We start from the raw sequence: 24118 nt of genomic DNA on the forward strand, positions 1-24118 counted from the left end.
TTTCGCCTTCATGTTTTTGATTATTGTGTTTATTGTTTCCAGCAATCCCCATCTGAAATGTACCCCATATAGACAAAACAATGTAATGCAAGACAACACCATGCAATATTCACAGGCTTAGTTTGGGGCTGGCTTCTATACAGAGCCAGGGTCCGCTCACCCTGTCACAAGCATGTAGTCCTGCATTTCAATGTTAATTTATCTATTACCATTAGGAATAGTGATCAACTGATATTATAGACGTCGTTGGTGTATTTGACTGAGTGTCTTGTTTTGTGTGTGTCTGCAGGTACGGCACTCCACAACGGCCTGTGATCGGCTATGACCAGCACACCAGCCATGAAGTGATGTCAAGTGGAGACTCTTCATCTGGCTTTACCAGCCAGGAGAGCACCATGGAGAGGACCAAACCAGGTACTGTGCAGGCAGGGCTCCACAGACTCATGAAGAGAACTAAAGCAGGCACAGTGCAGGCAGGGCTCCAAAGACTCATGAAGAGAACTAAAGAAGGCACAGTGCAGGCAGGGCTCCACAGACTCATGAAGAGAACTAAAGAAGGCACAGGACACTCAGGGCTCAGTGCTCATGACTTTACATTCCAGTGGGGTGAAATGGTTTGCTAACAAAAGACGAGCCTCGATGGGCCAAATGGCCTTTTCTCGTTCTCAAACTTTTCTTATGCCGAGGGGCATGTGCTAGACTGTGCCTTTTTCTTTTTTTAAAGTAATATAACACAACATTTCACCAATGCACGTCCATTTCCTGATCAAACACGGGAAAGGTCGTAATCGATAGATAATCGATGCATTGAGAACATTTTTGTATTGCAAAAGAACAAGTAAACGTGTTTCAAATGTTATTAGATTCTATGCTATTGCAAGAAAAACAGTATACCCCTGAACACCATTCAGTGGGCGAAACTTTACCCCAATGCTGTAGTCATCTTTGATTTATAGATATATATTTAAATCAAACAATATTATGTGAAATTAAAGGTACCATTGCCAGGCTTAAAAAAAATGTGATTTATTATTATTATTATTATTATTATTATTATTATTATTATTATTACTATTAATCTAATTATGAACTTCTTTAATTCTCTGTCATTCCAAATGGGTTGAATTCAGCACCCTCAAAGCCCAGGCATATAGGGGAGTACAGTTGGTTACTAATGGGGTAGTGCTATCGGTATCATACTACAGTAGATAAGAGCAAACCTATTGTGCATAGAATGAGTTGGTTGCTTAAAATGGTATAGCATGATTTTTTTCTTTTTAATGAAACCAGGCTAGTTAGAGGCCAACAATAGCACTAGTGTTACAATGCTTTGCTCATGGAAAATGTTGTTTTTTATTGATCATTTTCATGTGTCGATTTCCCAGAACATATCTTGTTTTTGTAAAAGTTCAAAGTTGAATCATCTTACACTGCACCACAGAAGCGCACACTGTGCACACAGCTGCAATTAGACTATGCTGCTGACCTGGTAAAAGCAGCGAGACAGGGAAAGCTGTTTATCTACTGGACCGTGCAAGCTAGCTGGGGATTAAAAGGGAGGCTTTGCACTTTGCAGTGAAGCTGAGGCTTGACGATGCAGTGTTTTATTGAACCAGCCTTCACCTGTGGAAGCATGACCTTCAGCTCACAAGAAATTGTACTTCCATCGAAACCAAAGCAGCCTCATAATACATGCGTAAAATTAATTAAACTTGACAATTTGAAGACTGTATTTATTTCTTCTTTGCTTGTTCAGAATACCTGGTTTATCTTCTGCTATCATATTAACTCGGTAAAGCCCAGGACCTGGTAAAGTCATGGCTGTGGTGTGCAGGGTCGTGGTCAGGGAGTCCAGATTCACATGCTGGCTGTGCAAAGTCTCCAGTCTGTGATTGGAGCGTCGCATTGGTTTTGGCGTTCTAGCTGGTTGGGGAGTCAAAGCAACTGTTTCTCCTCATCGGACACACCCAGCCTGTTGTAGGGGAAGTGCTGCGGTGACAGAGTGTAATTAGATACAGGCGGTATAATAACAGGGCACTAATTATCAAGCCCATTTTATTAGAAACTGATCAGAATCATTTGTGTCACAAGTGCTTGTTATATAGGGTACAGGGCATATGCTGTTGTTTTGTTTTTAATAATGTACATTTTATTTCAAATTATTATCTAAAATCAGTCATAAAAGGAAATAAGAATGAGACAAGAAGAAGCAGAAGCAGAAGAAGAAGAAGATTACAATTAGACACAGAAACTGTAAAAGCATTGAGTGACTCAGCGCTGCAGAATCTAAAAGCTCCTCCCTTTTTGTTTTAGCCGTAGGGAGGCCAGCATTATTTACTGTGTTTCTGTTTGTTTTACAGTGTTTTTGGAAGCGAAGCACACAGCCACAGACAATAAGAGCTGTGTTGAAGTGGTTTTGAGTTTTCTGGTGATTCAGTTTCTTTAACGTGACGGTTCGATGCTTTCTTTAATTGCAGAGCCTCTGTGGCACGTGCCACCGCTGTCACGGGTCCCGGGCATGAGCAGCGCCCCGAAATGTGGCAACAAACAGGAGATGCCAGCCAAGGACTCTCCCAGCAGAAATTCCAGAGTGAGTCACTCCCCTCGAGCATTCTCCACTGTATAGATTTCATCCTATACATAGAACATAGTCCAACATGTTTAATAGTAGTTCATGAGTACTTCATAATTTGTAATAATATAATAGTGCAGCGTGACTCTTATTATAACAGAATCATTTCACACAGTTTGAACAGACAGAACTGAACAAACTGCACAAGATGACACCCCTTGTAATAATAAGACACCCTACACACAGCGAATTAACTTAGAGGCAGTGTTTTTACAGTCTTTGTGAAACCTTATACTGTAAATTTAGTGTAAAATGAAAATTATTTAGCAAAAAATAATATCCAATTCAGAGAAGATTCTTAAATGTAATATAAGTTGACTATTAAATAAATAGGTAACCCAAGTCGCTATTTCAGATTTAGCATGAGCGATGATGGAGACAAAAATACATTTAGAACACAAGGCAGGAAGCAATTTTTACAGAGTGAGTTCAAAATGAATAGCTTAGCAGGTGAAGTAGCACCGTCTAAAACACTGGGACCAAGTCCCCAACATTCTCTTGAATGCCGCAATAATCCCTTTCACATTCATTTTGAATCCAAATTGAATGCAAAAAATGAATCTTGAATGAATGCTTTTTGATTGACGTGCCTCCATTTTGCTGTGATTTGAAGATTAAACTTGGAGCTGCTATTCTTCAAATCCACACCCAACAACCCCCACCCCACACAATGCAGCAGCTGGGCTTAAAAAAACTCCAAAAAGCCAAACAGAAAGTTTTTTGATGGCTTTTATTTAGCATTAGAAGAACGCAGCCAAAGAATGTCCTGACCAAGTGTCGTCATCATTTACCAGTTCCCTAGCAAAGTATAAAAATTGGTGCTGACTGTATGTTATTGTTAAGAGGATAATGATGTAGTTTTCTCTGGCTGATAAAATTATATTAGATTTTTTGAACGAGAGTGTTCTCGTCTCCACAACGACTCACTAATTATCTAGTCATCTTTTCTGAAGCAGCTTTTTGCAAACATTGCTTTTACCCACATATTTTCGGAATGTGTCATATATCTTTATTTCCTTTTAACTGACTTTGAACAAAAAGAAGCGCTTGAGTCAAACTGTTATCGCATTGTTCTTTTTTTTATACTGTACATTTAAAACAACAGTGACTTAGAATGCATCATAGAGAAGATCAGGCACATGGTTGATAATTAATATTTCAATCACATAATTGGGTCAGTTCTTTTTAGAATAGCACTTGAGGCTATGTTTGGCAAGTCCTGCCTGTCTCTGCATCATCATCCACAAATCTTTTTTATTTGTATTTGTTCCAGTTCGTTAATAACCAATCCATAACCAACACTGTATAGTGTTAAATTTATAAATACCAAATTAAACCTAATAAATTCAGTGACAAACTTTTTGACTAGAAGAAGTGCTTATCATTGAATTGACAAAGTTTCCCAGTCAAGATCCCAGTTTGAATGTACAGTATATATTTTCAAACCCCAGCCATGGGGTCAGTATCTGAGCTTCTCGTTTCTGATTCCCAGGGTGAAGCCCAGTACTCCAGCCATTCCAGCAGCAACACTCTGTCCAGCAACGCGTCGAGCAGCCACAGTGACGAGCGCTGGTTCCACTCGGGGGACCCCGTGGAGGCCGACCAGGACCCCATGGCCAAGGGGGGCTCTAGCGACAGCGGGATCGACGCCAGCACCCTGTACACGCCCAGCCCCAACTCCACAGGGGTGAAGCCGAGCCGCCCCCTGCCAACCACACACCAGCGAGACCAACCCCAGAAACCCATCCCGGCCTCGGCCACCTACAGCAGTCTCGAGGAGCATGCCATTCGCGCTGCGGAGAGGGACAAGAGGAGGGAGTCGTCCCCAGCTATCGGCATCTCCCCGCAGGTCAAGGGCTACCGGACACAGGCCTACGCCCTTCCAGGCGCCAGCAGCACCCCAGCCCTGACCACCAGCCAAGGATTTAAACAGGCCAGGTAAAGCAGTCAAGACCCGGCACTAAAGGGGTTTATTACAGCCTGTGATTTTATTCCTGCCTGTTGATTCATGAGTCATGTAGCCAAGTGAGGTCATGATGAGCGTGTATAACACACTGGTGAGACCGCATATAGAATACTTGGCTCAATTCATTGCCATTGGATGAAGAGAGACTAGTTAAAGTAACGTAAACCTGAATTTGTTTAGCCTAGATCAAATAACTAGAAGGGTGGACAAGATTGAAGTCTGTAAAATCTTAAAAGGTGAATTTTCTTCCCTCCAGTCAGCATTCACTGCATTTTAAACATGTAAAGAAACAAGGAAAAGCCACATGGATGAGTGCTGGGGAGGCAGACCAGCAAAACAGAAATGAATTTTTTAACCTTTAACTCTCCTTTAAGAGATTGGGGCTGTCTCCAAGGAGCTAGTGTCCTGCATATCAAGGGTTTGAAATGGGCTATGGGCTACCTACACACACACACACACACACACACACACACACACACACATCCTTTAAGACCCAACTTGACAAAGTTCTGAGATCAATCAGTTACTGGGAACTGGAACGAGTGTTGATGGGCCGAATGGCCTGCTGTTTCGTAAATGTTTTTATGTTCTTATGTTAGCAGTATACCCCTAATCAACCACTATCACTGAGATAATTTGGACCTTGATGCACATATACCATTATAGATCCAGACCATCCAACTGATATTTTATGTGTCCTCAGCCATTGCGCTTGAAATAAATTCACTATAATCCCTATAAATCCCTATATTTGGAAGGATTGACCTATATTTTTCTTGTATGTACGGTTTTCCCCAATAATCCTATAAACAATTCCTCTGTGCTGTGTGAGGATGGTGGTGACCAGTCATGGAAAGTAACGTTCAGGTTGTATTTTTCTGTGTGAAGCCTGTGTGTTTATAGAGCAGCAGAACCTGCTGCTTTTTGTCAATTTTCCAGGCCTGGGGAATGCAAGAAATGTAACTATAACATGTTAAACTTATTATGCTGTTTTAAAACAAATACAAAAAAAGGCAGGACCATTGCTGACACTGCTGACAAACTTTAATCGCTATACCGACCGTATCTCTGGACATTTGACACATTTTCCCCATTCAAACAAGTGCTGTATTTTCCGTGCAGATTAATCTGATTTTCAGATTAATCAGCTGTGATGTAGCGTGTTAGTGTACAGTGTGGTGCTGATCTGTACCTCCAGTTCTATTAAGATGTATTGAATGTTTCTGGAACAGGGCACTGCTGCATGGTTTCCTGGACAAGTCAGTCAGTTAGCACAGGTCCCGGCTGTGCTAGGTGCAGATCTTAGCTTGGTGTAAAACACTCCTAGCCTGTTTCACCTCACCACAGCAGCCCCTATTGACCAGGTAGCCTGGTCTCACCATCGCCTGACCTCCAGGGTGTTAATGCAATGGGATTGGAGGCGCCCTCTGACCTTCATTTTCCCTGAACTTTGCAGATGGTGGAGGGGATGCTGTGGTGAGGGAACATAATTGGACATTCAAAATTGGGGAGAAAACCCAAGGTGATATAATTACAAAATGATTAAGAATAATTACAATATGCTTAAAGCCCTCTTTCGTATGAATCTCTTTGTTTCATTTTACAATACTGAGTGCTGAGTCTGTTTGCTTTGCTCCGTGCCTGTGGGTCCTGCTGGCAAGTGACACCGGGAATGGGAATCATTAGAAAGCTTTAAAGGCAGATTAAAAGCTTTTCTTTTTTAATCAGGCGTCCGGCCGAGATGCTGGGCTTCTTTCCCTCATCACTGCATGCTGCTACTCACAGTTCTTTAGTCTGCTCCACATGAAAGATATGTGCACTCACCACCTCATGTGGGGTCGTGCTTAACGGTTCCCTGTGTGGCGCTGTTGTGAATTGCAGGGTTGGCTTCACCCCTCAAGGCTACAAGACGCCAGTGCTGGACAATCCCAAGCCCACGAAGGGATCCCAGTCTGGGTGCCACCAGCTCTCTACCTCGATACCCAAGTCCTTCTACTCCAAGAATAAGCACGTCACAGGCTGGAAGAAGAGTGAGGACGCCCTGGCCCGGCCCATCACGTTCACCGACCACAAGAAGTAAGAAAGCAACCTAGACACTAGGCTTGAGCACTCACTGTCACTTATCAATCTTTTCCAGGTAATAAATAGCTAATACTAAAGCAGATCACTAATTCTCTGATCATCACTTACTAAACTTCCCTAGTACTGGTACCCACATGCAAACAGTCTTGCTGTTTCAGTTTCTTACTGTGGGCACCAGAGTGGAAGAACTTGTATTTCACGTTTGTGTTCACATTGTTTAGGCTAACCTTTTCACTGTCTAGGTAAAACGTGATGTGTGTTTTAGGAGTGGTACCAGTTGCAATTACTTGGAATCCTGTGTTTCTAGTCTATGTAAAGGCACATCCGCGAGGTGAGTCCGTGAGCAGTTTTTGAGTTGCCTGCCGTTGACTTGTGAATCATATTTGAGATCAAACAATGTCTACAGAAGTAAGTCAGTGCCACCTAGTAATTTGCCACTGCAAAGCTTCCTTTAGTTTTGCTGGGTATTCTCTGCAGTGCACTGATGTTAGTAATAGGCAAGCTGGCTAGTCTCGATGGCATTATAGGACTAGAGGAGACAGACATCGAACATAAAAACACAAGAGAATTTATGAACAAGAGGAGGCCATTTGGCCCATCTAAGCTCTTTCGGTTCCTAGCAGTTGATCTTAAAGTGGTGAGCTGATCCCAATAATTCTGCCTCAACAACATGACTAGGTAGCCCAATCCATCCCCTCACCACTCTGGGAAGAATCGTCTCCTTCAACAACATGACTAGGCAGCCGATTCCATCCATTCACCACTCTCTGTGTGACGAATTGTCTCCTTCAACAACATGACTAGGCAACCCATTCCATCCTCTTACCATTCTGTGTGAAGAATTGTCTCCTACTCTCCGTCCCAAGTTTGTCTCTACTTCATTTCCAACTGTCTCTTCTCTGGTCCTGGTTTCTGTGTTGTGCTTAAAGTATTGGTTCGGGTTTAATATGTGAATTCCTTTTAAGACTTGTTATGTCCCTCTAAATTCTTCTTTGTTTAAGACTGAAGGAGACACTTCTTTACAGAATGGTGAGGCTGAGGAATGGGTTATCTAGCCACAATGTTGATGCTGAATCATTCCTTGGTCATTCCTAAGGCTACTAGGAACAGGACAAGCTTGTATGACCTGAACTGCCGTAGCACCTCAATATTTGAAGATACTCACTCTTTAGATTATAAGGAAGAGTTGCAATAAATACTTGATTTAATAAAATTCAGATTCTGGTCCATGTGGGGCAGGGGAATCATACAATGCAGTGGTCTGGGAATCCTGAGCAATATTATGCACACTTCCTAAGGAAGTGAGTTAGGCTTTGTCATCCCATCTAACTCAGGAAAACCGTGAGGAATGTTTTTTGGCCAGGAATCTCATCAAGGAAACTGGGCCCAAACAGTCACTCAGGGGAGATGAGCCAGAAAGGGAAAGTTATGTGCGGTTGTGAAAGCGCTCAGTCCCTGGAGTCTGACACTAATTTGACAATCTATCAAGATAAAATGCCCTCAACTCCTGCTAATTCATCCTTGCTGATGCTATCTGCAGAGGAAGCAAAGGGCAATCGCTTCACATTTACCAGTTATTCTTGACATATTTGTGTTTCAACAAAACGTTTTATCATGTAAATGTGGTTAGAATGATTCAGAGGAGTAAAAACAATGTCAGGAAACTGACTTGGACAGAATAGTTGGTGTAGTGGATATCGAAGACCGTATCCTGATGCAGTAAGTGAATTATTGCATTAGATTGAAGATTGAGTTAAATCTAACATGCTTTGAAATGCATGGGTTTTGTAACGCTTCAAATGTAGTGCTCTTTGTTTAAGATTGCTGTATGAAATTTAAAGGACAAGGGTGTAGAAGATGGGAATTTTTCCTAAAAGGGACAGCCAAAAATAAAGCATTTGCTATGGAAGTTGCTTTACCTTTAACACTATAAGGCCTGGGATCATGTTAACACGATCATAGTGAAGTGGGCTTCTAGGACTGTGATCGTGTGAACACGATAAAAAAGCACTTAGTTTTGACTTGCAGAGCCACTGTACTTTGCCGTACAGGCTTGAAACACACATCAGTGGATGGGGGAGGGACTGATGCGCTCACTTATAACTTTATTAGAATATGTATTCTGTCTTTATGTGTTTTAATATGTATGGTTTTACAAGATTTAAAAATATCAAGAAATTAGTGGACATAAGCAAATACTATTTCATGAACTTAATGTATCAGGTACGTTTTTTTTTTCCTTATTACTGATAATATATATATATATATATATATATATATATATATATATATATATATATATATATATATATATATATATATATATATATATATATATATATATATATATATATATATATGCTCGAGCCTCAGGACTTTCCTATTAATTAACACCATACATGTATATTTGTTTAACAAATAGTGAAGGATACTTTTCGGGCAAAAGGATGAAGTAGTGAATAGATTATACTCGTAGAAATAAAACGTCTTTACTCGTTAGCTTGTTAAAGACCAAATAGACCCTGTGGTAGTTCCATTAAAGGTGAAGCCACTTCTCTCTCATTTCATTGGTTTCAGTGGTGAACCGGCTGTGTTATATTGAATCTCGGAGAGAGTCGTTACATTGCTTTATTAACCTCAAGGCATTGTAAATGAATAATGTCAGTGTGTCTAAAACACCACAGTACAATGCTGCTCGTATGCAAAGAAAATCAATGAACATGATTACAAAGCAAAGCACTGTAATCCCTTGCTTTCTTGTTTCCTTTTATTGAACGCTGTTAAACTGAGCAGTTACATGAAGTGACAGCATGTACAAAGTGAATCTGAATTTAGTGTTTTAGATCCATAATAAAATGTGCATTGATCAGTTTCCATCTGTATCGTTCAATGGCACGTGCCAGAGGTCCATCAGTTGTAGAGGGTGGTGTCTTACAGGATCGGATAGGACAGGGTCCACTGGATTTCATTCTTGGCCCTCACCTGTAGAGTTATAGACTTTTGTCCTTTTAAGGACTAATACAACCTCAGAAAGCAACAGAAAACAATCCCACACTTCACTGTCAGTGGGAGCGATTTAGTCTCCATGCTTCAAACCTACACTGGACTGGAGGGAGCACCCTTTCTCTGAGGAGGGAGGGAGCAGTTCAGTCTCCATGCCTCAAGTCTGTCCTGGACTGGAGGGAGCACCCTTTCTCTGAGGAGGGAGGGAGCAGTTCAGTCTCCATGCCTCAAGTCTGTCCTGGACTGGAGGGAGCACCCTTTCTCTTAGGGGGTGAGGGAAGGAGCAGTTCAGTCTCCATGCCTCAAGCCTGCCCTGGACTGGAGGGAGCACCCTTTCTCTGAGGAGGGAGGGAGCAGTTCAGTCTCCATGCCTCAAGTCTGTCCTGGACTGGAGGGAGCACCCTTTCTCTTAGGGGGTGAGGGAAGGAGCAGTTCAGTCTCCATGCCTCAAGGCTGCCCTGGACTGGAGGGAGCACCCTTTCTCTGAGGAGGGAGGGAGCAGTTCAGTCTCCATGCCTCAAGCCTGCCCTGGACTGGAGGGAGCACCCTCTCTCTTAGGGGGTGAAGGAGCCCTTTCTGAAAGGTGTACATTAGTGCCAGTTGTGATGGTTTAGGGAACTGTTATGAGGAGCAGAACTCCTTTCACACAGATCCCAGTTTTGCATGAGGATGGCTGAGTTACAGTGAAGACCAGCTTTTCGTAAACAGCTCTGAGTCTCGATTGGAGCCATTCATGCCTGCGAATGTGCCCATCAGTAATTAGTAACAGCTGACATGGAGCTGTGGCTTCAGAGTCAGTTCAGGCAGTTTGATTGCAGTTTGCAATTTGCTAAATTAAAATCAGTTCTTGAGAGAGGAATTTGAACCAGATCCCTCTTCTCTTTTATGGGTCTGAATTCAAATAATTCAAATTGAAACCAGACCGAGGTTGAGCTGCAGGGCCTGTTGTTGTCTGAACCTCGGCAGAAGTCGCTCTGAATTTTATATACTGCTGCTTCTTCAAAGGATTTGTTTTTTTAAGGCTTTCATTTCCTGAAGCAATGAAAGGGATCATATCTTAGTAAGTGCAGGGTCACAGACAAAGGGGTGTGTATTTGTGGCCAGACACTGAAGGAAGCTAAGCAATGAGAAACAGCATGTTACTGTAGGTCTACAAAAAGAAATCTTTACAAACAGTAATGAATGCTGAAAATACCTGAGCCTGTCAGTGCTGTAGTCTCTGAAGGTCTCTGTTCAATCTGGGTTATTTGACAAGGACTGCTGCTCTGCAGTTGATTCCATAGACCCTCTCTTCTCAGAGGCACAGGAGTGAGTGGCAGAAGAAGTGTGGTTGTCCAGGTCCTCTGTCCCCACAAACGTCTTCGTATTTTGTATTCTTTTTCCAGGAAAGTTGAAGTGAACTCCAAGAACGTTTTTGGCCAGCCAAGGTTGAGAGCTTCTCTGCGGGATTTGAGATCCCCACGGAAAACCTACAAGTCAACCATCGAAGACGACCTGAAGAAGCTCATCGTCATGGACTGTCCAGGATCTGATCAAGACAGAGACATGGTAAGAGTCACACTCCCAGCAAGGCTACCGGACAGGGTAAGAGTCACACTCCCAGCAAGGCTACAGGACAGGGTAAGAGTCACACTCCCAGCAAGGCTACAGGACAGGGTAAGAGTCACACTCCCAGCAAGGCTACAGCGAGGGTAAGAGTCACACTCCCAGCAAGGCTACAGGACAGGGTAAGAGTCACACTCCCAGCAAGGCTACAGTACAGGGTAAGAGTCACACTCCCAGCAAGGCTACAGGACAGGGTAAGAGTCACACTCCCAGCAAGGCTACAGCGAGGGTAAGAGTCACACTCCCAGCAAGGCTACAGCAAGGGTTAGAGTCACACTCCCAGCAAGGCTACAGGACAGGGTAAGAGTCACACTCCCAGCAAGGCTACAGGACAGGGTAGGAGTCACACTTTTATCTTAGCTCAGGAGTTATAATGTTGTTGTTGTTTTTTTTTTTTCCATTCTGTATACCTGGCCTGCATTTGATGCTATGTTTTTACATGTGTGTGTGTTTATGCATACATATGCTCACTCATATACAGATATAGATATGAATAGATGTAAATATATATGTATATGTGTGTGATTGAAACCATGTGGTTTGTTTTCCCTTTTCATTTTACACAGTTTGTCTAAGTAATTCTACTAATACTATCAACTGGAATACTCTGTAGCATGTTTCCCGGGGGGGGGGGGGGGTAGACTAGACTGGTTTTCCTTCAGTTACTGAGTCAAGGCCAGAGCTACATTCCCCACGTGGATTCTGACAGAGATGACATTAACCCCATTCCCTGCATAACTTAAATTCAAGATAATAAATCTGTAGTCTAAACCCAACACCAAAATCACACTGTTCCACATGCAGAGTTTCTGCCCTGACACACTTAGTTCGAGGGGTTGCAGCTAACCAATAATGCCATAATATTATCTGTGGTGCACTTCCATTGTAAATGTGTGTGGCGAAATTCAAAATAAACATGTGCTATAGAAGCCATGCATTATCATTTTAAAAACAGCCTGCCCTGGTTGGTTATTGACAGGAAAGAAGGTGTTTAAAGGGACGTGGACATGTTCTCTCTCCAGGTGGAATAACTAAGGACACGTGCGTTCTTTAACCAGAAATTCAAAATGAAAATGTGCGTGTTTACTGTTTTAAACTGCACATGGGAGACCCGTAGAGTGGATGGAAGTTTCCAGATATTATTTTGTGAGCTTTTAACTACTTTAATAAACTTAAAAGTCAACCACAGTGCCCCCCTCTTTTATTTTACAGGATGACGCGCACATCAAAAATCATATTGAAAACAGTGAGTTCGTGGGAGGCCTTCACACTGTAAGATATAGTACATGGCCGTGTACAGTCGACATGGCCTAACCGCGAACGAGTGAAATAGTGATGGAGCACTGTCTAACAAGCTTATGTAACAGTGAACCTTTAAAACAAGAAACATTGAAGTATGACAATAAAGTGGCGCTAAAAGCCAAGGAGCTTACTTTTAGTCAGGACTGCAGACTGAAAATGAGATGAAGTCGTGCCAAAGTCCCTGCCAAACAGAACTGCTCAGCAATAATCATTTGTATTATGGTACCATTTTAATGCCAGTGCACTCTCTTACGCACAAGATAAGCAGCCCCCCCCCCCCCGTTCGATTCGGGGGGGGGGGGGGCTGGCAGTGGCTGTGCTGTGGGGGGGGGGGGGGGGGTGGGGGCTGGCAGTGGCTTCTCTGCATGTGCAGCTCTGTGCTGTGTTCAGTTCGGGAGCGGCTGGCAGTGGCTGCGCTGTGTTCTATTTGGGGGGGGTGGGGGCTGGCAGTGGCTTCTCTGCATGTGCAGCTCTGTGCTGTGTTCAGTTCGGGAGGGGCTGGCAGTGGTGCGCTGTGTGTGGTGGCCTGGTGATGTCTTCCCTGTGTGTGGAGCTCTGAGGTTAATGATTCTTTAATGGTTCTCTTGGCTGTCTGATCATGTGCCAGTATGCCTGCCAAGTACACCCCGTGAATAACTGGAGCCAGAAGTACTGGTTTGTGAGTAAACTCAGGGACAATAACACTATTGTATGATGCTGCCAATAGAGACAAGAACAGTCTTTTACCTTGTTGGTTTGAGATACATAGAAGCTGACTCCTATAGTTCATTTTAACGCAGTGGCATTATTTATTAAAAATGATCCTTTCTTTTTAAAAATAGTAATTACGGTATGATAGTATGGTTATTGCTTGATAAGGGGACCATTTCTGAGGTTTGTCTGTAAGTGATAAACAACAGTGCGTTTCAAGTAGGCCTGGGACAGATATTCAAACAAACACTGCTTGAAATGTACCGTACAGAAGAGTGTTTCTCGCCTTTCTTGAACAGGTGATTGGGTGCCAGGATTATTTTACTCCAGACAGATTTTTAATACAGCAATAAACTATGAAAAATGTTGGTAGCTAATTCTAAAATGAAATGTTGGAATATGAGTTTACATTTTGAAACTATTCAGATCTGAAAACCCTGTGTTCATTCCACGTAAAACATTTCAGATGATAGTCATGCAAGGACTTTCAGAGAGACTGGGGTTTCTTATTGTGAGTTCACAGTTCTCTGTATTTTGCCACAACTGAAAAATGAATTTAGTGAAAAAATTGTCACAGAAATGTTTTAGGTTCGGGCAATGCTGCCTAAACGCATTTGGTATGAGATTACGTTTATATAACTTTAAACACTACTCTGCAGTTGCACCCAGAGGCCCGTGCTGAGGTGCGTGTTGTAGTTCTCGTCATGCTGATCGTGTTTTCTGTTCTGTTTGGTTGTCTGCAGTCCCAGAGAAAGCCTCTGCAGCGCACGTTCTCTGATGAGAGTATTTGCAGCGGCCGCAGGGACCCGAGCTACGCCAGCGCCCAGCTGTTTGACCCGCCGCTGCCCAGCGACTTCCTGTTCACCAGCACTCTGCCCAGCCGCAGGCAGCACCAGCCTCAAGTGGTTGCCAACCTGCCCGAGAAGAAGTGTAAGGACTGCCAGCTGTTTCTAAAAGCACCGTACTTTAGAAATGCATGCATCACCTGCTGTTGTGTGTTCTGGGTTAGGGTTAGGGTTGAGTTAGCGTTAGGGTTGGGGAGGGGTGTTCTTTTCCAGTAGAAACCACATTTTGTCACGGTTGTCATTGTCCTTAAATGGTGCTTGGTTTTAGGACATTCTTGCATACAGTCATACAGCATTTGTTTTAAGCTGAAATCCTAAATTAATATAAGGAAGGTTGCATATTTTAAGTGCTGTTGCCCCTATGTTTTCTACGACAATGCGTAAGTTTTCTGCGTATATTTAAGCCTTATACAGCAATATTTTATATTTCACTAATTTGGTTTATTCACAGTTAGAACATGATGACAGTAAGTCGAACTGATAATAGATTGAGTGTAGATGTTTTGCACAGGCTGCACTAAGCATTGCAGGAAGTTTCCTGGTGTTCACCAAGGTGACAGGTGGTTTCCCACAGTGAATATCTCCGCGTCGGAGCTGTCTCTGACGGAGGTGCGAGACAAGACCCCGCTCCGACGCCCTGACCCCGGCATGATGCCCCTTCCGGACACTGCCTCCGGCCTGGAGTGGTCCAGCCTGGTCAACGCCGCCAAAGCATATGAAGGTAGGGAGGAGACGCCCAGGATAGGGCCAGCTCTGTAAAGTGATCAGTGAACAAGCAGGCACCCAGCGACAATACCATTTATCCAATTTTCATTACATTTTCCATTTTCATTTCTTATTCTGTACTTTTCTGTACATGCTGTTGATATAGGTCATGTTGTTACTTAAATTTTGCATTGGCAGAGGGTGTGTGTTAATGACATGCTGTATTAATACAACTACAGGCTGCAGTGCGCAGAGTACCTGCACAGCAGATCTGCTATAGTCAGGCTAGATGTGGAAGTGAGATTCGGAAAAAAATATGTAAACAAAAAAAACTTAAGTTATAAAATTTGACAAACGTATTTTGCAAATATTCTTTCCCATTTTAAAAGGTGTGTTATAATCTGTTTAATTTCCTAAACATTTTAAACATGTTTAAATGCTAAAACTTTGACATCCCTGGGTTGCTGGTAACCACTGAAATAACCCAGAGCAAGAAGCCCTCCAATACAATCATAATGTGTGTGTACAACACTAATGGGCATATGGAATAGACGAGGAATGAATTCTGAATAACATTACATTCTGTAAGAAGGTATTGCTATATAGGTCATAAACCATATTTCTGAAAACGTTTAAACAAAATGCATTTTACTGTTTGGATAACATTTACGTGTTTAAACTTTTTAGTAAGAAACAATACAATATTTTGGTGGGGGTAATCTTTTGATCAGATTGGTATTGTATTACCTCTTTGTCCCCTCTATTGAAAAACTTTGCTTTTGATTACTGGTCAGTTTGTGACTTGCAGTCAGTGCAGGCTGGAGGTTGGGAGAGATGCTATGAAGCAGCTATTGTCAGGCACACAGAGGCTCCTCTCATCTCAAACACCTGACACTCTTGACACCTGAACCGCGTCCCTCTCTCCCTACAATGCAGAGTCTCTGGAATCCCAGGAGATACCCAGGGGTCGTGTGATTGTGGTGCGCTGACACTCAATCGGAGCTCTCGGTCTGTGAGAGGGACCCTGCTGCCTGATTTTACCTTGCACACTCAATCGGAGCTCTCGGTCTGTGAGAGGGACCCTGCTGCCTGATTTACCTTGCACACTCAATCGGAGCTCTCGGTCTGTGAGAGGGACCCTGCTGCCTGATTTACCTTGCACACTCAATCGGAGCTCTCGGTCTGTGAGAGGGACCCTGCTGCCTGATTTACCTTGCACACTCAATCGGAGCTCTCGGTCTGTGAGAGGGACCCTGCTGCCTGATTTTTACCTTGCACACTCAATCGGAGCTCTCGGTCTGTGAGAGGGACCCTGCTGCCTGATTTACCTTGCACACTCAATCGGAGCTCTCGGTCTGTGAGAGGGACCCTGCTGCCTGATTTACCTTGCACACTCAATCGGAGCTCTCGGTCTGTGAGAGGGACCCTGCTGCCTGATTTACCTTGCACACTCAATCGGAGCTCTCGGTCTGTGAGAGGGACCCTGCTGCCTGATTTACCTTGCACACTCAATCGGAGCTCTCGGTCTGTGAGAGGGACCCTGCTGCCTGATTTACCTTGCACACTCAATCGGAGCTCTCGGTCTGTGAGAGGGACCCTGCTGCCTGATTTACCTTGCACACTCAATCGGAGCTCTCGGTCTGTGAGAGGGACCCTGCTGCCTGATTTACCTTGCACACTCAATCGGAGCTCTCGGTCTGTGAGAGGGACCCTGCTGCCTGATTTACCTTGCACACTCAATCGGAGCTCTCGGTCTGTGAGAGGGACCCTGCTGCCTGATTTACCTTGCACACTCAATCGGAGCTCTCGGTCTGTGAGAGGGACCCTGCTGCCTGATTTACCTTGCACACTCAATCGGAGCTCTCGGTCTGTGAGAGGGACCCTGCTGCCTGATTTACCTTGCACACTCAATCGGAGCTCTCGGTCTGTGAGAGGGGCCCTGCTGCCTGATTTACCTTGCACACTCAATCGGAGCTCTCGGTCTGTGAGAGGGGCCCTGCTGCCTGATTTACCTTGCACACTCAATCGGAGCTCTCGGTCTGTGAGAGGGGCCCTGCTGCCTGATTTACCTTGCACACTCAATCGGAGCTCTCGGTCTGTGAGAGGGACCCTGCTGCCTGATTTACCTTGCACACTCAATCGGAGCTCTCGGTCTGTGAGAGGGGCCCTGCTGCCTGATTTACCTTGCACACTCAATCAGAGCTCTCGGTCTGTGAGAGGGACCCTGCTGCCTGATTTACCTTGCACACTCAATCGGAGCTCTCGGTCTGTGAGAGGGGCCCTGCTGCCTGATTTACCTTGCACACTCAATCGGAGCTCTCGGTCTGTGAGAGGGACCCTGCTGCCTGATTTACCTTGCACACTCAATCGGAGCTCTCGGTCTGTGAGAGGGGCCCTGCTGCCTGATTTACCTTGCACACTCAATCTGAGCTCTTTAAATTCCAGGAGCTTTTAAAATCCATTCTGTTCCGAGGGTACTAATGTGAGCCTCACTATATTATACTGTGAGCCTCAAGCCTGCCCTGGTGGGACCATGGTTTCTTCAAAGAGATGAACAATTTAAAAAAGCAGACATCAGATAACTGGAGGTTTCCAGTCATATTAACTACAAGGGGCCCATGCTGCCTTATTATCAGAGAGTAATGAAGTACAGTCCTTGCTGAAAGATAGTACGACTTTAAAACTGTGAGTTTATAATAATAATAAAAATGATGATCATCATCATCATCCTCATCATCATCATCATCATCATCATGATGCAAGGCTAAAGGTTGGATGTGTAAACTGAGGCCAAGTTCCCAATAGACCCGCCCCTCCCTTTGTGTGTGTTTTGTATGATAATGACACCCCCTGTGTTGTCTTGTATGATAATGGCACCCCTTGTGTTGTCTTGTATGATAATGACACCCCCCATGTTGTCTTGTATGATAGTGGAACCCCTTGTCTTGTCTTGTATGATAATGGCACTCCCTGTGTTGTCTTGCAGTTCAGAGGACAGTGTCGCTGTTTTCCCTCAATGATCCCTCCCTGGGATGTGAGGTGATGTCATCGCTCAGCCCGGTGCACACGCTCGCAGCCCCTGAGAGGCTGGCCACTCCCAGGATCACATCCCCCATCAGGTACTGTGGCAGCACTGACAAACAACACCACAAGAAGCCCTTACATTGCTAAAGTGCCTTTCATCACAGGGATCCCACAGCGCTTCACACACACACACACACACACAAAATGAACAATTAAACCATTACATTAAAGACAGCCTAATATAGAATTTAATAAAACAGAAATTGTGAAAAAAATGTGGTTTTCATTGTAACATTTGAAACACTAAGATATAAAAGCTGGTTTGTAGAAATGGAAACGTGTAACTAGTGTGCGAGATGAGAAAAGTGCAGCGCTCCCTATCTGTCTGACTTGCACGTCAAAAGCCTGTAAAATACTGAACACGGTGACTTAGCGGCGGGCCCTTTTACAGTGTAGAAATTGACTTGGCTTAGCTTTTAACGATCAGAGCATCAAATAACAAGGGAGCAAACAAATGTTCATTTAGACTAGGATTATTAACGCGGGGTTGTCTTTGTACCCCCCTGTTGCCTTGTTTTGTTGTTGTATTGATCAGAGGTTTTGTGCGGAGGTCCAACAGCAGATGTTATCCAGGAAAAAAGAGTCAATGAATCAACTTAAAACACTATTTTATTTCTAACTCTGTCAACACCTTTTAATGTGTTAAAGACTTCAATCAAGTCCCTCCTAATTAGTGTGTTTGCTCTTCGCTGGACTGTTTCCAGGGCTACAATGTCCTTTTGGTGCTGTGGAGACCAGAATGGATGTATTTTAAGAGTGGTGGAGCGAGTGTGTTATACAGCCTCATTATAACGTTGTTTGATTTGCACGCTGGACTGTGTAAGCTAGCATTCTGTTTGACCTCCTCACACTGTCTGGTTGCTGACAGCGATGGTGAATCGATTGCTTTCTTATTCTGCTCAGCTTGAAAGTGATTGAAACCGCTGGGCTGTTTTTTGGTGTTGGATACCAGTTAGTAATGACTGAGAGATGTAAAGCCATGTAATATGTATGACACACCATGGATCTGGCAGCCTTCCGGGTTAGAGAGTACAGAACGTGTTAAATGGTCTGTAGCTCAGACATGCTTTTAACAAGCTCTCTGTTTGTTTCACTGTTCCCTGGAGTCTCTGGCCTCGTCCTTGCCTGAAGCAGAGTTGCCATTAGCTCCCCTCAAGGTGCGATGGTTTTCATCCTGTTCCCCTCCTGTGTGTCTAGCTTTCCTCCCCTCGCCCTATCCATCCTCGCCTCAGGCTTTGTCAACACCAAACAACCACACTGCAGAAAGCTTCGTTCATAGTGGTGACCAGAAATACTGCATCGCCTTGCATTGTCCAGCCATTCCCAGCTCACAAACTATGATTGTTATTACTAAGATGAACTGAGTAAACATTGGCGAGGCAAGCATTTCAATGCAGTAGAATGCATTTAAGGATCCAAGTCTTTAACCCTGTAAACAGAAGTACAAACCCTAAACATCTGAGTGTTTTAGGAAACGTTAAACAGAATATCTTTTTATTAGTTAAGCTTCATCGTTGCTGGTGTCACATGGCACAGTAGTGAGAGGAATCACTGGGTATAATCTGTCACAGGGTAATAAGTGCTGTGTGGCTGTTTTTGTTTTGTTCAGACAGTTCTCTTTACAAACATGCAAAACAGCAAGTGGGCTTGGTCTCATGGGATCGGTCACCCTTAAGGGAATAGATAATGGGAGCAAAACATTATTTACTAAAATGCCCAATTTAAAGTTTCCGACAGTAAGTTTGCAGTTCTCCTTTGCTTTCCCTGTGTACTACTATGCATTTACCATAGTTTAGTATAGTATGCTTATTAATATGCTTTACAATGCTTATCTATACCATGCTTTCTCTATGCTTTATTACTCTTTGCTTTTGCTATGGGAAGCTTTTATAAGGGCATGCTGTCTGTTAAAACTGCCTTTGGGGAACAAAGTGAACTAAGCCTGCCTCTGATGGCTATACAAAACAAATCATTAACAGACACCAGAAAGTGTATGTTAACTTGATTGATTCATTCTCAGATTCTATTAAGACCTTACTGGACAGACCTTCACCTGTTATTGAATGAATTCAGCCTCTGGGATCCTTCTTGGGGTGGGAAGGGGGTTGCCATCGGGGGGGGGGGGGGGGGGGGGGGGGGGTTAGCGTAACGATGTATTTTGTAAGTCGTATAAAAAACGAAATAAATAAAAAATTGATCGTTTCATATTTATTGGAGCTGTAATAATGTCGGACACAATGTAACAAAGATTCCACACTGCTCAGTTGAACGAGAAGCGTGGAACAGCTGGTCAGTCTTTTGTAAAAAGTAACATCTGCTGTACCAGCTGGGTTCTTTCCAGCCAGACACTGCACCTTTCAAACAAGGATAAAGGAGTCTAGCTCAGTGTGTCAGAGGATGGGTCTAGGTGTCAGTGACAGTGATGTGCAGGAATCGGTAAATGTAGCCTGTGGCAGATATCGGTCCAGTGATGGTGCAAGGAGAGCTAGCAGCTGGGTTTTTTAATGCACGTGCTCTGTGTCCTGTGAAAGCAGTTCATTTTCGTAACACTTGTTCGTGTCTCTTGCTATGCATGCAATGGGAGTGCCATTTCTAAACACACTTTGGGTTATGGGTTGTATCCATGAAAGGTCTGCTGGGCGCTCATGTGTCCAGTCCCAGTTAATTCTACTACGGCAATAGTGTCATCCTGGAGTCTACTAGCCAGGTACCTGCAAATAGCATATGTTATTCGGGGATGGAAATAAGACTCCCACTGAATAGCAGTGTGATCCTTTTCCTGGTTTTACTCTGTGTTTTAAAAAGACACACCTGAGCTTGTTACCTGTACACTGTGGCTTAGTAAAACCTGGAATGGGTGAAACTGCTCTGCAGCAGGAGTCTCCTTTCCGTCCGTGCAATGGGTTTCTTCTGTAACAGTTGTGAAGCTTCACAGGGTTGATGTGGAGACTCACCCTGACTATACAAGGGATAGGACAGGAAACTCTGCTCTGTGATATAGATGAGTTCTCTCCATGGCTAGTAATTGTATCTTTGTGTTTCCTTCAGTGAGGAGATTCCAGGTGACCTGAAGGGGCGGCTTTATCAGTTAGAGGTCATGCTGAAACAGCTCCATAGCGACCTGGAGAAGGTAAGCGACTGTAACTGTTAGGATTTGCACGTGATAGTAAATGCTATGAGATCATTAGAAATAAAATACTGCTGTCCTCAATAATCAATTCCTGGTCCATTACTGTGATCCAATTAACATAAGAAATGTTCTGAATAAGAGGAAATCATTCAGCAACAGCATGGCCAGGTAACCCATTCCATCCCCTCACCACTCTCTGTATGAAGAGTCTCCTTCAACAACATGACTAGGCAGCCCATTCCATCCCCTCCCCACTCTCTGTGTGAAGAAGAGTCTCCTTCAACAACATGACTAGGCAGCCCATTCCATCCCCTCCCCACTCTCTGTGTGAAGAAGAGTCTCCTTCAACAACATGACTAGGCAGCCCATTCCATCCCCTCACCACTCTCTGTGTGAAGAAGAGTCTCCTTCAACAACATGACTAGGCAGCCCATTCCATCCCCTCACCACTCTCTGTGTGAAGAAGAGTCTCCTTCAACAACATGACTAGGCAGCCCATTCCATCCCCTCACCACTCTCTGTGTGAAGAAGAGTCTCCTTCAACAACATGACTAGGCAGCCCATTCCATCCCCTCACCACTCTCTGTGTGAAGAAGAGTCTCCTCCAACAACATGACTAGGCAGCCCATTCCATCCCCTCCCCATTCTCTGTGTGAAGAAGAGTCTCCTTCAACAACATGACTAGGCAGCCCATTCCATCCCCTCACCACTCTCTGTGTGAAGAAGTGTCTCCTTCTCTCTGTCCTACATGTATCTCCACTTCATTTCCAGCTCCTCCGTTCTTGGTTTCTGTGCTGCAATTAAAATATTGGCTTGGGTTAACTTTATGAACCCTATTTTACTGGAGCTGTTTGCTATCTAGTGTACAGGCTGGTCCAGACATACTGCACTCTACACTTATTTTATTAAATGGGTGTTCAAGCTGGTTCCCATCTATAGTAGTCAGTTATATTTCTTCTTTGTTCAAGGCTAAATAGATTCAGTTCATTCAACCAAATGTGAATGGACTGCGCCCAGAACAAAGTAGAGTCGTGTGTCCCGATCCAGCGAGAGCTGTTGGTATCCAGCATGACTCCCTTCTCTTTGTTGTGACAGGAAATATGGTTGAGGCTTTTCTTTTACATCAGACACAATCTCTGTTTGTATTTGTACTTCAGGAGAAGCAAGACAAGGTCGTCCTGTTGACAGAAGTGTCGAACCTGAGAGAAAACAACCAGCGTCTTCAGAAGGAATCTGTGTCGGCCAATGAGCAGCTGAAAAAGTTCAGCCACATCTACTCCATGGAGAGGAAGTAGCAGCAGCTGCGAGAGTCAGTCCACACACAGGAAGCGGCTCTTTACTTCGTGTTTGAAGCCAGTCCGGTTTACTGCACTGAGATGCTCCTGTCTTAATACAGTGTCAGAGCACTTAATAACGAGACAAGTGTCACAAATAAAACAATAAAAGAGAGGGGAAGGCGGTTTAACATTTGAACTTCAGAACTTAAAGTTTAAACCTCTTAATATCTGTGCAGCTCGACATATTTATTAGCGGGTGAGAATAACAGAAGATTTATTTTGTGGTTCAGTTCTCTCACCACAGGTACCAAGTCATCGCTCGAAAAAAATCAGAAAAAGCAGCTTCAGGAACGGGCATCAAAATTTGAATGGAGTGCGGATCTCCTCAAAAACTTCTCCGATTTAATCTGGAAATTGACAGCTTTCATCAATCTTCTTAAAACAGCATTTCGAAAGACCGGTTTGACTATTGTGGTTAACAGGTTTGCAGCGGCAGGCTGTAGACTGACTTGGAGCAGAGTGGTGTCCTGACGTCAAACAGTTTGCATCTGGGATTTGAAAAAGCAAGGAAGTACGAAAAAAATAAATACCCAGTAAGGTGTTCTTGGAGCAGGGACTTTTATTTTTATAGTCAGTCTTAAGTCTGTGAAACAGACTTTCTTTCTTTTTTGAAACCTTAAATTTGCTTCCAAGTGAAGCGTGAGTGTTTTTGTTGTTTTGTGCATCATTTCTAAACAGTCCAATATCATAACTACTTCATGTTTGCATATTTAATTTCAGTTTTTTTTTTTTTTTTAATGGTACTGTAGTGTAAACCTCACAGGGTATTGCTCTAACACATTGCATACACACATTGTACTCCTGTCAGAGCTGGGTAACCTCTAGATGCCACTGTTGAGCTACAAGCCTGATCCTGACCCATTCATGTACCAGGATCCTTAGAAAACACTACAACTTGAATAAGCTATGGCAAGTGAATGAGGGTGATTTGCTGAAAGAAAGCCACACTGCGACTCACTATGATCGTGACTTTTTCTGGGTACGGCAGGGTCCGCTTGAAGTCGCTGATCTTATTTGCTTGCAGGTTACAACGGCATCCAAAATAATTTCAATTGCAGCAGCTGCTTTTGAAATCCGTCACACCCTGTAATGGAATTGAAAGACCTGTATATTCCAGCGGGTCGCACAGACTCGAGGGAGGATCTACTGACTGCTGTACCGTTTAAAGCAAAAAACCAGCTTCATTGCCAAGTGGAGGGCACGCAGAGACGTCTCAGTGGGACTCTCTGGAATTGCACTGGTGCAGCTGTGCGGGCTCTAAATGAGAGGCACTGTTAGCTCATACAGCAGTAGCACACCTTGAGACTCAGTCAAGGCATCGCTGGGACTCTCAGTAGTTGGTTGTCTATGATGAATTAGTTATTTATTTCAGTTTATTTTCGTGGTAGTTCAGGTATTCTGAGATGCAGTAACCCCAATAAGAGTCATTGGCTTCTGCAGCAATGTATCCATTTCCAAAATACTATATATATATATATATATATATATATATATATATATATATATATATATATATATATATATATATATATATGTCATGCTGTGGTCTAGACTTGGGCTATAGTATAATAGGGTGGTTTGAATAATAATAATACAAAAACTAAAGCATTATATGTCATTTAAAAATGACATTGCAATAGTTTCAAAACTGCACTAAAAGAGCTAAAAACTGCAGAAAGCCAGTTTTTGTATGTTTGATATCAAAATAGTCATGTAATGACTGTTAGTTCTAACAGC

The 24118-nt window shown here is 43.5% G+C and overlaps 1 protein-coding gene across 3 annotated transcripts in view; it reads left to right on the forward strand.

The window, feature by feature from the left end:
• LOC121304913 (signal-induced proliferation-associated 1-like protein 3) overlaps nucleotides 1-23844 on the forward strand; it is a 103456-nt gene extending 79612 nt beyond the window's left edge. For all 3 annotated transcript variants that reach the window (XM_041236340.1, XM_041236342.1, XM_041236341.1), the window contains 10 exons: nucleotides 290-414; nucleotides 2478-2590; nucleotides 4125-4570; nucleotides 6480-6674; nucleotides 11069-11231; nucleotides 14024-14210; nucleotides 14700-14846; nucleotides 17817-17949; nucleotides 20963-21044; nucleotides 22202-23844. In XM_041236340.1, the coding sequence (XP_041092274.1) occupies nucleotides 290-414; nucleotides 2478-2590; nucleotides 4125-4570; nucleotides 6480-6674; nucleotides 11069-11231; nucleotides 14024-14210; nucleotides 14700-14846; nucleotides 17817-17949; nucleotides 20963-21044; nucleotides 22202-22339 (1729 nt within the window). In that variant the 3' untranslated portion in view covers nucleotides 22340-23844. The remainder of the gene's footprint in view (nucleotides 1-289; nucleotides 415-2477; nucleotides 2591-4124; nucleotides 4571-6479; nucleotides 6675-11068; nucleotides 11232-14023; nucleotides 14211-14699; nucleotides 14847-17816; nucleotides 17950-20962; nucleotides 21045-22201) is intronic.
• The last annotated feature ends 274 nt before the right edge of the window (nucleotides 23845-24118 follow it).

This window comes from Polyodon spathula, chromosome 40 (genome assembly GCF_017654505.1).
Source record: "Polyodon spathula isolate WHYD16114869_AA chromosome 40, ASM1765450v1, whole genome shotgun sequence".
NCBI classification, from domain to species: Eukaryota; Metazoa; Chordata; class Actinopteri; order Acipenseriformes; family Polyodontidae; genus Polyodon; species Polyodon spathula.